At 55.8% G+C, this 15,412-nt stretch overlaps 1 protein-coding gene across 8 annotated transcripts in view; it reads right to left on the reverse strand.

Annotated features, from left to right (window-relative positions):
- Positions 1 to 15,412, reverse strand: part of LDB3 (LIM domain binding 3) — a 60,156-nt gene that overhangs the window by 23,009 nt on the left and 21,735 nt on the right. For 3 of the 8 annotated variants that reach the window (XM_036827856.1, XM_036827858.1, XM_036827857.1), the window contains 3 exons: positions 15,004 to 15,173; positions 14,471 to 14,507; positions 1,644 to 1,826 (listed from right to left, as the gene is read on the reverse strand). In XM_036827856.1, the coding sequence (XP_036683751.1) occupies positions 1,644 to 1,826; positions 14,471 to 14,507; positions 15,004 to 15,173 (390 nt within the window). Of the gene's footprint in view, positions 1 to 1,643; positions 1,827 to 7,381; positions 8,172 to 14,470; positions 14,508 to 15,003; positions 15,174 to 15,412 lie in introns of those variants that run through there. The other 5 variants (XM_036827859.1, XM_036827860.1, XM_036827861.1 and 2 more) reach the window with 3 other exon arrangements.

Below are 15,412 nucleotides of genomic sequence, written 5' to 3' on the forward strand. Positions count from 1 at the left end.
GTCAGAGACTGGTGTTGGGGCCGCAAGCAGAGACTTAAGATACCCAGCAAGAATTCTGAGGCCACGTTGGGTGTCCATTTGTCTCCCATTGGCTCCCTCTAGCTCCATCCCAGCCCGTGTGCAAGGAGGGAAGGTAGCTGGGCCCAGAGCATGGTCCCCTGGCCCCCTCTGCTCCAGCCTGATGCTGGGAGCCCTCCAGGTCCTTCTCCAACCTCTGCCCAGGCCTCACATCTCTTTGCAAGGCAAAGCAGAGGAAGGGTTTGTCCTGTTGAGGGAGTCCCGAGGGCCCCCAGACATGGAGGGCTGGAGCGGGTGCTGGAGCCTGCCCTTGAGCAGGGCTGGGGCCCCAGGGATGAGGCTAGACCATCCACGGGGCCGCAGCATCTAAAGCACCCCCTTCAGACTTGGAGAGGCATCTTCTCACTAGACAGCAGGGATATATCTTATCCTCCTCAAGGTTTCTTCTTTGTGCAGGGAGCAAGGCCCTTACCTGAAGAGATTCTGGTGTGCAGAAGGGAAGCAGCTTGCTAAATGCCCCCGGGAAGCTGGGATATGAGGAGCCCTGGAAGCCTGGGCCAGGCTCACCCTTGACGCTTGAGTTGGGCTGGGGAAAGGCTGGGCTCAGCACCACCTGGGTCACTGTGGAGCCCGAGGGTAGGGGCGCAGCACACAGGCCACTTTGCCGACCCTTCATGGGCCTCAGGCTGCACCAGGGAACTATGCACCCTGACCTAGAGCCGTGTCTTTCCAGCAAAACCCTGGGAGGGGAGTGTGGCGACTGGGAAAGCTGGCTCTGACACCAAACACCAACTTAGCAGCTCCACACAGCCCAGAAAGAGCTGGGCCTGCCTGGCCTGTTACACTGCCTGGCGGCTCCAGAATGACCTGTCCAGCCCACCCCCTCTGCCTCCCCACACCCTTTTCAACACCCCCCTTCCCCATCTTGGCTGAGTATCCATGAGGGCAGGCAGGAATGCAGTAACCTGCAATACTTGAGAGCATATTATGTGCTAGGTGTTTTATGTACACTTTTTCTATCCTGACCTTGTAAAATAGGCATTGCATTAATGCCTTAGCAGATGAGGAAACTGAGGTTCAGAGGAGTTACGTCACTTTCTGAAGGTTAGAGACAGTAAGTGGTAGAGCAGAGATGTAAATCCCACTCCACCAGGTGCCTCTGGAGTTAGCATGCTTCTTCATCAAAAGAAGGCAAGGTAGTGGCTAAATATCTGCCCAAATCTGACCTGCCTTCAGTGGGCTAACGCAGCCTCCTCCACGGAGGCCTCCTTGATTTCCTTTCTTTCTCTGTAATCCCAGCTCCAGGAACACGGACTTTCCACACAGTCTCCCTTTGTTATTTAACTTTGTATGTGTGTCTGTGACTTTCACCTTTCTCCCTAGAGCATGTGCCCCTGGGGCAGGGTGACACGTCCCAGTGCGCTTCCCTGAAATGCACCTCCAGTTTCGCCTTCACTCTCAGCACCAAGCGGTGCAGAGCCTTGGCGTCCCCAGGGCCCTGGGGTCCTAACCACTTTGGATGGGCCTTTCTGAGGGCCCAACACAGCTGCCAACAGATGGACCCGGGGGAGGCCTTTCCTGCCTCCCTTCCCCACAGTCAGGGCTGGCACCTGTGGGCCAGTTACCTTGGACTGTCCTCAGGGCTGGAGGCAGGGGCTGCGGCAGAGGCGGTGGCAGCATGGGCAGCGGCTGTGGCCAGCGGTGGCGAGGCTGCGCTGGGAGAGGCAGCAGCAGGCGGCTGGGCAGAAGCGGGCAGCAGTGGTGTGGTGGCCTGGCTGGTGCACACTGGAGCATGCTCAATAGGGGTGCTGATGAGGCGGACCGAGAAAGACAACAGGTCAAGGGCGCCCCTCTGCTGGGGGGCGGTGGCTGCGGGAGAGGCAGGCTGGGCGGAAGGTACCAGCCTTACTGCCAACAGAGCAGGATCTTCCAGAAGTCCTGTCCCCAGGCTCAGGGAAAGAAAACCCCCACCCAGGACCCCAAGAGGGAAGGGCTCAGACCACAGGGAGGATCACAGTAACATCAAAAATATTTTCAAGCCTAGTGAGATTCCCCTGCCTCCCATCTTTGTGTACTTCCTAATTTGTCTTTCTCAACGTGTATTATAAAAACAGTGTGGTCAAAAAGTAGTCTAAATTATCAACCAAGGTTTCTCCCCCATCCTGTTTTCCTTTCTTTCACCCTTCCTCATTTAGTCAGAGGCATGCTTTGCCTTTGAGAAGGGATGATATAATGAAAAAAGCGGAGGTAAGATATTTTGTTGTCAAGGGCTTAAGCTCTGAAGTTGTGACAGCCTGGGCTTTAGGCTGTGAAGCACTCAGGGCACTGATGATACATTTGGAAGATGGGTGAAAGCTACCATGCCAGACAGATCAAGGTCGTCTGGACCAGAAAAGGGGCAACGAGGCGTGAGGGATTCAAGAAAAGAGGCAGCTGTGCCCGTTTTCTGGGCAAACCCTGGGGAAGTGGCAGGACCCCAGGGTCCCCTATGCCCAGGCCCATGGTGAAGGGGCAGGCAGGCCTGAGGCAGCCCAAAGACCTGTAGGCCATCCTGTGGCCTGGGGGTTGTAGACGGTTTCCCACACACCTGAGAGTGACACGGACGTGGCCCTGAGCGCCTGCACATCTGAAAGTCCCTGTACTTGGGAACATGAGAGGTGACTGCTCTGCCAGTGTGGACCAGTGTGACCAGACAGATGGAGATACCCCAGCAGATGCCAGCACAGGTAGACCATGATCAAGGACCAGGTGCCCAGACTCCCCACCCCACTCTCCTTGGCATTCTGCAAGCCCCTCTTCCCCAAAACCACCCCAGACAAGAGAAGCATCAGAGCCTGGGTCGATGAGATTAGATTTCAGCCACCTGTGAAATGAGGGAGGGAATAAAAATTAAATTATAGGAAAGCAAAGAAATGTACATGGGTTGTTGCAGCTTCTGGCTCAGTAGGTATGGGGTGGGGCTGAGAGTCTACATTTCTGACAAGCTCTCAGGTGATGGCGACAGGATACTGCAACTCCTATAGGTGGGAATGATTTTCCTTATGCTATGAAATTCAATTATTGACCTCCTACTATGTGCCAGGCCTATGTCTTTAATCCTCACAAAAACTCTCTGATGTGGGTATTATCAATTCTTTTTAATAGGTGAAGGAATGCAGACTGAGAGAATTGAATTGCTCGAGCTCCTAGAACTTATCGGTAGTGACAGCAGGCTCTGACTGAGGCATGTGGATTTGAAGCCTTACCTAGTACCTCAAGTGGTCCCTCATACAGGAACAAAGAACCTTCTTCCTGCAATCAGTCAAGTAGAATCTTTCCCCAACAAAAGGCTCTATTCTTATTTGAAATAATTAGAATAATCCTCTTCCCTCTCTGAGTGCTTACCATATGCCAGGCCTTGCACTAAACAGCTGTATAAGTGGCACCCCATTACTCCATTTGATCCTTTCAACCTCACTGGGAGATTGGTATCAAGATCCTCATTTTACAGATGAGGAACCTGAGGTCCAGAAAGATTCAATCTCTGCTAAAACATCACATTGCTACCAACTGGCAGAGATAGGCGTGATCCCTAACCACTATACCACTTCTCAGACTTTAATATGCAGGCGAATTGCCTGGGAATCTTGTTAAAATGCAGCTTCTGGCTCAGTAGGTATGGGGTGGGGCTGAGAGTCTACATTTCTGACAAGCTCTCAGGTGATGCTGGTCCGTGGACCACACTTTGAGTACCAAGGTACTACAAAGGTCTGTCCCAGGTAGGGATGCCAGGGGGCCATGAGCTATTTACCAAAGCATCACGACGTGATGTGCTCTCCTCCATCCAGTGAAGTGTATGGTAGAGAAAGGCATGAAACAGCATGAGAGGGTCAGGGAAGAAGAGGGCTGGAGAAGAGGCAAGGTTGAGTTGACTGCCTCAGGGGAGGGCGCACCATTCTTCTCTGTGACTGCATAGGAAGCATCCAGGGTGGACAAGGGCAGTGGCCATGCCCTGTCCAGCCCTTTCCCAGCTTAGTGGTTCAGAAAGGAAGCCTTGGACAACCCAGCTCTTAGGCCTGTGGTGGTACCCAGCCCTGGCCCTTCCATGAGGCCACTTCCTCACCCTTCATGAAAGAACCTGGCTTCTGGAAGCCATGCCTGTGAAGCGGCCGCCTCAGAGAAACAGCTGCAGGTTCTGATACCATACTGAACTGGCTGCTCAGACCCCCATGGCGTGGACACGTATGGCCTGGGAAGGCTCCGCCTGACAGAGGACAACCCTCTTCTTTATCTGTTTCTCCCTGACCCTGCCACATGCTTCCAGTGGGCTTCTGGGAATTGAGGACAGCAGTGATGAAAATACCCAGGCTGGGGAAAGTATTCTGCAGGGCAAATAGGAAATTGGCGTTGCCTGTCCCCTGTGCTCCAATCCCGTCAGACCAGCTTACCTGCGGCTCTCCCCAGGCATAGCTCCACGTGAACCCTGGATTTTGTGGGGTGAAGTTGGAGCTGGATGTGACCCTAGGAAAACTCATCATCTACCACAGGGCAGGACCAAGGACATGCACGTGAGCCTGCTGCTCAGGGTTCCGGCTGAGGGGCATCCTATCTAGGGCCGCTGTCTGCAGACACCAAGCAACCAGGGCCTAGTGGAGGTAGGCGTGGCACTGAAGAGCATCCTGAAGGATCTTGGGTTCTTGTCCAGGTCAGCTCCTGCCTGAAGTTCCCTGAGCCCCCAGAAACCCCAAGGAGTGGGGCGTGGGTCTCAGAAAGCAAGCACTGCAGAGAACTTACTAGACCCTGGCTTCAGTCCTAAAGACAGTACCCGTTAGATCACCCCAGCCTGGTCTAGGACTCTATAGCTGCCTCCTGCCTTGGTCATAATTCACCTTAAACATCAAAGCAAAAACCAAACCAACCCAACTATATTAACTGCTGGTGGCTGCATGGGGAGGGTGTGGCCAAAGGAGAGACACAGTCTGGCTCCAGTCCCCTTTTCAGCCCGTCTCTCTACCCAGTTGGCATCAGGGTGCAGTGTGCTAACCCTGTGCCCTGCTCTGTTGTGGTAGCCTTTGGTTGATGCTCTTATTGATGACAGTGGTACTATGTATGCAAAGGATAGGGATGGTGTTGATGGTGGTGGTGCTGGGCCTGGGGGTTTGTAGTCATTGGGCTCAGGCTGGAAATGTTGACGATGGTGGAGGTGCTGTGACTGATGGTTCTGGGTGCTGTTTGCCATAACTGGGGTGATGATGGAGAATGGAATATGAACATCTCTGTTGATTGGATGATGATAGAATGCCAGTCAAGTGGTTGGTGTTGAAATTGTTCATGCTGCCACCCGCCTATCTAGCATTCCACCTTGCAGCCTGATGACTATTGCTCAGGGCAGCCCTGACCATGTCACTTTGCAGCAGGGCTGTTGCACTGCATGACTCCAGGGGCCACACTGACACTGTAGTCTAGGTGATGACACCCCTCAAGAACTGTGCGGTCCACAATGATCCCCACAGGCTGTAGTGTGACTGGTGCCCTGCAGCTTTCACTAGTTCCACATTGTGTCAGAATACAGTCAAAATCCAGAGCCTGGCATTTCAGCTCCAGACCACTACTAACCATAACATCCTCTGCACGCCCTCCATTCCAGCCAAAATGATTAAGTCAGGGTTCTGGGACACTGACCCAGCACCTCTGCTCTGTCTGCTTAGAGTACCTGTGCAGCCTTCCATAACTGCACATGCCCCACACCTAACTGTTCCCGAAGATCAAACACACAGACCCCTTCTTCCAGGAAGCCTTCCCTGATCCTCCAGTCGGAGGAGCGCTCCCTGTCTCTGGACCTCACATGATCAGCCTTGCATTATGGTCAGCCACAATCACATCAGCTCTTTCTGATTCCTTCTGCACCTACAGCAGCTAGGCACAGTGCCTTGACTAATGCCCATGGACATGGAATGCTGAATGAGGACATCTCTCCCATTTACTCCAGAGGGCTTTACACAGACCCCTGGCCTGGGGCCACCCAAGGTGCTGCATGCAGCAGCCTGGGGTCACTGGGGAGGCACCAGGCAGACTGGAAAGCAAACAAGAGCCTTCCAGGGCTTCAATCAGGTGGATCCAAGAGGGCTCCGACAGGCCGAGGGGATGGGGACAGGGGATGGGGAGGCCACCAGCTCTGATGGATTGGCTCAGGTCCTCTGCCAGCCTTAGGACACCCACTACCTGGGGCCTCTCTCTGTCTGGCAGCCCCTAACCCCCAACCTACCCTTGGCCTTGGAAGTCCTCAATGAAAGGTCAGCTAAATATGAGTGTGCTCCAGGATGCCTAGATACAGGCAGAAGCACACACCCCCACCTCCCCAGTTGATCCCCTAGCCAGCCTGCCTCGCCTGGTCTTCGTCTTGGCCCTGCAGTCAAACTGCTAGAGGCAGGAAGAGATGGGAGGCCAAGGTGGAACAGGTTGGTGGGGGGCTTAGGGGAGCATCTCAAGGTGGTAGGCAGGACAGAACAGTCTCCCTGGCCAGCTCTTCTAGGCGGGATTGCCAAGGTCCCCAGGGTGAGAAAGAGAGTCTGTGCCCAGGCAGTGGGGGTGGGCACGAGGCTCTGGCCCAGTCCAGCCCCAGGGGTGGTGAGGGAGCCCTGAGGGGTGGGCCTCAGCACCTGTCATTATTTGCCAAGTGCCGACAATCTCATGTTCTCAGCTTGTGGTTCCCCCAGTCAGGGGTGAGGCTGATGGGTAGACAGGTGGGTGGGGAGGACATGAGCCTGCCAGCCCGGCCCTTCCCAAATGCTCAGGACCAGGACAAGGCCATAGGTGTGTGGAGGCCAGGAGCAAGGGCCTTCCCCTCCTTCCTGCCACCTGAGCAAGACTCCACCAGGCATACCTACCAGCTCCTCTCCCCTGAGCCGGGGCCCAGCCCACGGGGGACCCCCAGCATTTCCCCTGTGAGCCACTCCTTAGTTCAGGTGTGTCTCCCTCCTGGACCAGGGCTGAGCATGAGCAGTGCCTTCCTGGGACAGGGGCTTGTGGCACGCTTTCTGATGGGGAGGGAGGGATGGCTCGGCCTGCTGGCTGTGGCTGGGTATGGGAGAAGAGGCGGGGGCATTCAGACCCCGTTCCTCTGTCCACGCACACGCTATCCCGAAGGAGGCTAAGGCTGCCCACCAGCCCGCAGAACAGATTCTCACCTGCCGTCCTCTCTGCCTGCGCCCTGCAGTCCTGGGCAGGGCCCTAGGGGCAGGAAAACAGTGGTGGGCAGAGCTCACCAGGTCCCAGCCCCGGCGGGCACTGCCCCTGCACCTCTTCTGTAGGTACTTATCCTCTCCCCGTCTCAGACCTGCCCCCTTTGGTGACATGCACACAGGCACAGCAGGACTGGGGCTGGTTTGGTTCATTTCAAATCCTCTTTATTTCAGAATGAGCATGCTTATATGTACAGGAGAGAGAACTAGGGAGCCAGCACACACAGCACAGAGAGGAGAACACTTGCTCCAATCTCACCACGGCCAGGAAGGGCCTCTGCCTCATCCACCCTGGGGCCTCCTCCTCCTCTACAGGGAGCCCTGTCCTGGGCTGCCTGGGCTCTAGAGGGCACGAGGGAGTGAGGGGGGCCAGGGAATTGGCCTCTTCTCAGGACCCTGATCTATGGGCAGCTTCTTCCAGGATGGCACTAGGCCAGGCTGCCTCTCCCAGGAGCTGAGGTTGGTGGGAAATGGACCAGTGACACATTCTGTTTCCCTTGGTTCTGGGGTGTTCTGCCAGCAAACCCCATCACATTCTCTCTGATCTACAGGAAGGTCCTGTACAGGGGAGCAGAGGCTTGGGCTATCTGGGGGGGCCGTGAGGGTTGCACTGAAGGGTGGGGGTAGAGTGGATGCAGTGCTGCGTGGGGCTGGGCCTCGGCCATCAGCTCTAGGGTGGGCAGAGAGCACAACTGCTGCAGGTGACTAGCGAAGGTGCCCCCCAGCACAGCTATACATTCTCAAGCATCACCGTGTGGCTCACATGCCAGATCTGTGTAGGGGGAAGGAGGGAGGGGGTCCAGCCTGAGAGGGGTGAGGGGGCTCCAGACAGCTTTTTAGCTTTTAACATTAAGGATTTGGGCCGAAAGGCCATGGTGCCAGTTGCGCAATTTGGCAAAACGTGGGCTGTTACGTTCCGTTTCAAACCTTTCCCTGTGGCACAGAGAGAGAAACAGAGAGACAGAGACAGAAAGAGAGAAAGGAAGAAAGAAAGGGGTTAGGGGGTGTGTCCGCCATCACCCTGTCTGAGAGCTGGGGCAGAGGGCATGGGAGGGAGGAAGGGATTCAGCTTGGAGAGGCTTTGCCACCCAGGGGGTACTTTCCAGGGGGTCAGGCAGAGTCGCAAGGACCAGGATGGAGGGACTGATGTTCCCGACTTGAGTGAGCCATGGAGAAGGGGCCTGGCTAAAGAGCCTGAGGGCAGGCTGGGCAAATGGGGAGGGTCTCTGGGTTCTCCCTGGCCCACGTGTTTAGGGCTGGGCAGGGCTGCTTTGGCTGTCTCTCAGGACTGAACCCCATAGGCAGGTGAGCCTTGCATGGTCTCTGTCCCCTAGCTGGGCATCAAGAAGGAAGAACGCCTGTCCCCGTGATGAGGCTTGGTGAGCAGACCTGCCATCTCCCTGTGCTGCCCGTCTCTCCCAACCCTTTTCTGTCCCCAGAGAGAAGCCTTCAAACACCACTGACTGCCCCGCCCACCTAGGCCTGAGCATAGCCAGGCACACACGTGCAAACGCATACTCACAAGGCCGCTGGCACACATACTGAGGGCCAGGACTTCCCGCCAACAGGGCCTCTGGGTCTCAGCCCACAGCCTGCTCAGCCGAGGGCATAGGACAAAGCCGGTAAGGAACGGCCAGAAATGTAGAAATGGAGGAGAGAGTGTGCCTGGGAAAGTCCAGGGCCAAAGATGCCAGAATCCTAGATCCTCCAGGCCAGAGGGGCCTCTAACATCCTCCAGAACAGAGGTGCAAATTGGTGGCCCAGGGGCCACATGTAGCCACAAACGCAGTGTGTTTAACCTGGACAGTGTTGAAAACTCATTTTAAAAATTAATTGCGGGCTTCCCTGGTGGCGCAGTGGTTGAGAGTCTGCCTGCCGGTGCAGGGGACACGGGTTCGAGCCCTGGTCTGGGAAGATCCCACATGCCGCGGAGCAACTAGGCCCGTGAGCCACAATTACTGAGCCTGCGCGTCTGGAGCCTGTGCTCAGCAACAAGAGAGGCCGCGATAGTGAGAGGCCCGCACACCACGATGAAGAGTGGCCCCCACTTGCCGCAACTAGAGAAAGCCCTTGCACAGAAACGAAGACCCAACACAGCCATAAATAAATAAATAAATAAATAAAAAATTTAAAAAAATTAATTGCTATATCCAGATGATGGAATACTACTCGGCACTAAAAAGACATGAATGAACCATTGGTACACTCCAAAACTTGGATGAACCCCCAGAGAATTAGGCGGACTGAAAAAGCCCATCCCATAAAGTCCCAGGCTGTAGGATTCCATTTGCATAACATCCTTGAAATGACAAAATTATAGAAACAGAGAACGGATAACAGGTTAGTGGTTGCTGTGGGTTAAGGACAGGGCGTGCGCAGTAGGGAGGTGGGTGTGGTATGAAAGGGCAACATGGGGGGATCCCGGGGTGATGGAAGTATTCTGCATTCGACTGTATCAGTGTCAACACCCTGGTAGGGATATATTGTACTATCGTTTTGCAAGACGCTACCATTGGGGGTAAAGGCTACATAGGATCTCTCTGTATTATTTCTTATAGCTACATGCCAATCTGCAATTGTCTCAAGATGAACAGTTTAACAAACGAATTGCCAGCATATAAAAATCAGGAAGATCGGCTTTAGGTCTTTAAAAGTCAGAGGATGGGGCAATGCTGGTCTTACATTTCTGTATGGTAACAGTCCTGTGTCCCCACATGTACACCTGGCCACCTTCCCACATCTGTATTACCTGACAGACTCTCCCCTACACCTTAAGTCCTGCATATGGGTCTCTGAGTAAGATTCTGTTTGACAAGAGGGGCCCCCTGCTAACATATTTGAAAACCACTGGTCCAAACTTTCCTAATGCCAAGAAGAAGCCAAGGCCCAAACACATCACATGAATAGCCTAAAGCCACACGGAAACTCAGAGGCAGAACCACGATCTAAGTGCCAGGCATCCCCTGCTACTGCCTCTCCTAGGGTGGGGAGAAGGGGCAATGACGGCAGAAGCCCAGGCCCTGCGGCGGAGCCCACATACCCCTGCAGACAGCACCACAGGCGGCAACAATGGGCCAGCCCATAGAGACCACCCAGGACACAGACGCAGCCAGTTTGCCCAGCCAGGCCCAAGCCTTTGTCATCAGTGCTCAGTGACAGGGTCAGGAACAGTCCTGGAGAATTGGCGAGGGTAGTGAGTCTGCTCTGCTTGGAGCTGTTGGGAAATTCACAGCTAGCCAAAGAGAGGAGCAAGAAGAGGGAGGAAGAGAAGAGACGGGAAGAGATTGGAGAGTGGGTGAAAGAGAAAGGGAGGGAGGTCCCAGGACACAAATGAGGGCTGCTCAGGTGACACCCAGGGGTGTCCTGGTCTCTCCAGTTGTGAATTTTGAACTTGCTAGGCTGGCAGAACACCAAAGACTAAAAATCCACGAAACTCTCACTACCAGCCCTGAGCTGCGCCAGCACCAGGAGAGTCTGCCTGTGAGCCGGGGCAGAGCTGAGCGTGCACAGGGAAGAAGGAGGACACTGACATGCCCAGGGAGGCTGCAGGGGGAGGAGGGGGAAACCAGTGAGTCCTGGTGCTCTGTTGGAAGTGGGGGTGGGGTGGAGAGGAAACAGAACCTTGGACGGTTGCACGTTGGAGAAGGGACTTCGGAGGGTTTTTACATTGTTTGCGGATGCACTGTTGTACAACGCAACCCTCACCTTCAACTCCTCTGGGAACTGGTCACTAAAATCAACATTTTCCTTAATGCTTGGGGACCAGGAAGAGATGCGGAGTTCTTTACTGAGGTGAGCATTATGTAAACACAGAGACTGAACGTGTAGACAGCGGCACCACAAGGTGGGGGCCAGGAGATGCCTGAGTTACACACCGGGGCCCTCCAGGATGGTTATGCCCAAGCAGTGGGATCCAGATGCCTTGCAGATTCAAGCCCTGCCTAGGATGAAGCTAGGCTTGCCTGTATTCCCACCCTTGTCAGGGCTGCCCAACGTGGACCCAACCTTCTAAGCCATCTGGGCCCTGAACGCCTTCCGGAAGTCAGACAGAAGCCGTGGTGACCTCTCTGAGATTAGAGGCTCAGCTTTGGATGGGGCTCTGCTACTTCAGATGAAGGCTGGGAGCCACCTGTACCCATGTTGAACCTGGCAGTAGGCTGGTGTTTAAGCCTACCTGGACAGTTTGCTAAGGTGCTGGGTCTTTCCTGGGAGGTGAGCCAAGTCTGCAGCTGATGCCTGGACTGTTCAGGGCCTCCCCTGCCTCCCTTGTAAAGATAGAGTCGCTGGAGATTAGGCCAGCAGGTGGGCACTAGAGCCTCGGAGGGAAGCTACTTGCCACCAGATACAGAGACAGCGTCACAGTGCCAGGAGCCAGGGCCTGAGAGGAGAGGAGGGGAGGGGAGGGCAGGGCAGGGCTCTGAGCTGCTCTGGGACTCTGCGGGGGCAGGCCTCAGAGGTGGAGCAGTGACAGGTGAGGGGCAAGTTTGCAGGGTCCTCTAACATGCAGATTACTACTGCCCTCGAGGCCACCAGTGTCCTTCTTGGTACAGAACACCTGGCATCCCTGCCAGCTTTCCCAGCACACAGCAACAGGAAGGAAAAAGCGCCCCAGCAGACGTACAAGCCTGTATAGGCTGCCACAGTGCGCAGGTTGCTGGGCCCTGCGTTTGGCAAACTCGGGCCGTGCCGGAGTGAGCTACCTGGAAGCGGGGTGCAGTGAAGCCTCTCTGGGGAGGTGCAGCCTTCGTGAGAGACCCTCAGATTCCCCACTGCGAGTCAGGCTAAACTGGGAGGGGGAAGGGCAGAGGCCATGTCTGCCCTCAGCCAACAAGATGGATCTGGGGGTGCAGATTCCAACTTGGGACGGGGGACGGATACCAGTGGGGCTCCCCAGGGAGCAAGATCCCTAACCAGCCTGGACCCAGGGTGGGGGTAAGTGTGTTCCCTTCTGCTCAGATGGCCACTCGGATGAGTCTGTGACCCCACGCGTGACCAGTGGCCAGTCGCTACTTCGGGCATTAATCACAAACAGAACTGAACCACTGTACCCATTGGACCCCCCACCTCTCACCTCTGGGCCACAGGCTGCTTGGGATTCAGGGAAATAAAAACACCTACCTTCCTCCTGTGGCCATGGACAGAATGGGCATTTTAGGGGGGGCCATGAAGACAACCTTCCAGAAATTAAAGTCAGAAAAAAGGAGAAGGGCAGCAGGCTTAGGCCCCTCCAGTCCTGGGCAGAAGGCTTGCTGGTTGCCTCAGAGCCTACACTGCAGGGCCAGAGACCCCAGAGGGAGAGGCTGACAGTGGCACAGGGCCTTGGGGGCGGGGAGATGCTTTCTCAGGATGGAGGCCTGAACAGAGGGAGGGAGCAGGCTAGAGTTTCTTCTTGGCCCCCCCTTTCCAGCTTTCCCTCCAGCAAAACCCTGCAAGGGCTGGGGGAGAGACTCCAAGACCTGCAGCAGCGTTCTCAAGACCCCCTGCCTTCTGCTGGGATCTGAATGGAGCTAGTGGGCAGTTAGGCCCCAGGGGGAAAGGGCCTACAGGACCAGGCCAAACAAACCCCAAGAGATGCTTCTGAAAGGAGGGAAGGGGAAGGCCAACGCCAAGGCCTGAAGACCACCCTTGATACTGCCTTTTGTGTTCTCACTCAATAACTTCACAGAGCCTGCAAATATTCCAGGGAAAATATGAAAGACAACGGTTCCCTGTAATCTACCTCCACCAGTACCCTTCCACCTTCTAAACAGTGTCTGGTTACTGAGATGCGAACTTAGAGTGACTGGCGGGAGAAACATAAAGTAACCAGAAGGACTGAGACGGGGTGACGGCGGCTGGAAAAAAAGTGCAGGCCCCTGCTGGCTTCCTGATGGAAGGGACCTGCAGATTTTTAAGCGGTTTGCTATGGGGTATGTGCTGTAAAGCCCCTCCATCAAATCTTCAGTAAAGGCCACATTGCCCACTGGAGCATCTCTGTGAGTGGCTCCGAAGAGGAGGTGAGACAAACACAGAAATGGCGCAGGAGCAGAGGAGCACAGGATGGGGAGAGCTGACAGCTTAGTCACGCTTCAAATAGCTCCATACTACCCTTTGCACTAAATCACCATCTCATTTCAGGCTTTTTACAGACACACTGCAGGCACCGACAGGTTAAGAACCACCACTGGAACCGCATGCCACTGTTAGCAGGCCAGGGAGGACCACACTTCAGGATTGGATGCCCCAGCCAAAGAGTGGGAGCAACTTCAGTTGGCAGAAATAGAGGTTCGAAAAGAAAATCCACATCAACTCAAGCTGATCCCAGAGTCCCACTCTCCACACAGTCCTGTGGCCACTACACACTGGTTAGCAAGAACAGAAAGCTTGGCCCAGGGTGGAAAGGCACCTCTGGGCCCCAGCCCCTCACACGGAGGCCACCACAGGATGTGCTGGCCCAAGGCAGACTCTCCCAGGAAGGACATGCAGATGACATATTTGCTTCCAGAAGTGTAAGCACAATCACACTGGGCCTCATGCCTCCCCATGGAAGGCCCTAGTGGGTTCCAATGGGTTCCAGGGCAGTGTGCCCCCCTCATGCACAGGGCCATGAGCACCTGACAGGCCAAAGGTGTCAGGCCAGTGGCTGGGGCCTTAGGCCTGCCACCATCGGGGAGACCATACTCAGAGACACCTAGCCCTGCACAAGCCACTCCTCATACCCAGGGCTTTGCTTCCTTGCAGCAGCTGTGGTGCTTTGAGCAATTTGTGGAACTGATACCTCAACATGGGTCTGGACAGGTGAGTCCAAGGGTCCGTCGCCCCCGCCCAGCACGGCCCTCCACGTGCCTGCTTCCCAGTGCCTACCCTTCAGACTCACAGGGGACAGGCCCTGAGATGAGTGGGCAGGCCAGGCAGCCGGCCCGGTGCCTCACAGGGAGAGATGCCCTCATTCTCAACAGCCCAGCAAAGGCCAAAGCAGCCCTGCCCGCTGCCCAGGGACAGAGCCGGGAGAGCCCAGAGTCCTCGTTCGTGCAGCCCGGGCCCAGGGGATAGAGACTCAGCTCTAGGCACCCACCTCACTGACCCGGGATGCACGCCCCAAGCCAGCATCTGCCGGAGCCCTTCAGGGGTTGGGAATTTCCAAATGCATTAACTTGAGACGTTCCTTCCATGAGTCGTTTGACCTAGGGGCTGCCCTGGGAGGGATGGGATTAGAACGGGCAAGGCCACAGAGCCTGAGTCCAGGCACTTACCTTGACCTTCGCAAAGCTTCTTCATCAGGGTCTTGCACTGTGGGTAGAAGTTGCAGGTCAGGAGGAATCACAGGGAACATCAGGAAGAAAAGCTACTAGAGCTCGGTGGGCAGGGAGTCCCCACCCATGATGGGACAGTTATTGCTCCCTACCTGTGACCTCTGGAAAGAAAAGGCTGTGTGCTGGGCACAGGGCAGGGGGAGAAAGGGGGCATGAGAGGAAGAGGCGCAGGTGGGAGGGAGTAGCCAGAGGCGTGGCCTGCAAAGTCCTCTCATCCCAATCCGGGAAAGCACCACAGCCAGACCGCTGCCCACCGGTGGAGTCCGGGAGCAGAGCAGCAGGCGGATGTCACTGTGCCTGCCCCAGGGGACCAGAAGGGGCACAGCAGGCTGCTAACTATCTATCGAGGCCAGCTCATCTTCAAGGGTTGGGGGCTCGACTCCCTGGCTTCCGTGGGATTGTGGAGTAGGGCCCAGGACCCTCACTGGCCCTTCATCGTTGCCCCTTCCTGCCACCCCACAGCCCTCCCTTACTATATTCTGTCCCCGTCATCTGGGCCAGGATGCGGAAGGAGCGAGACTGCAGGCTGGAGGAGCGGCGGGCCCAGTCGTCCGCCTCGTCTTCTGGCTTGTTCTGGTTCTTAATCACAGCCTGATACACGGGAGAGGTGCTGTCCACGGTGAGGTCTTTGACAGGAAGGCTCCTGTAATGCAGAGAGAGGCCATGGGCAAGGGCAGGTCTGGAACCCTGCCCCCGACCTCTGTGCCTCCCCCTGGCGCACCCCCCCATGCATGTGGGTAACCCCTACTTGTCTGGATCAACCATGCCCTTCTGAGAGCCTGCAACAAGGGCTTGACCTGGGTCCTCAGTGCTCAGGGTGGTCACAGCGAGACAGTGAATTCCGCTCACGGAGGGTCAGGAGGCTCAGACCCTCCTGCCAGT

The sequence above is a fragment of the Balaenoptera musculus genome, chromosome 16, assembly GCF_009873245.2.
Source record: "Balaenoptera musculus isolate JJ_BM4_2016_0621 chromosome 16, mBalMus1.pri.v3, whole genome shotgun sequence".
Classification (NCBI taxonomy): domain Eukaryota; kingdom Metazoa; phylum Chordata; class Mammalia; order Artiodactyla; family Balaenopteridae; genus Balaenoptera; species Balaenoptera musculus.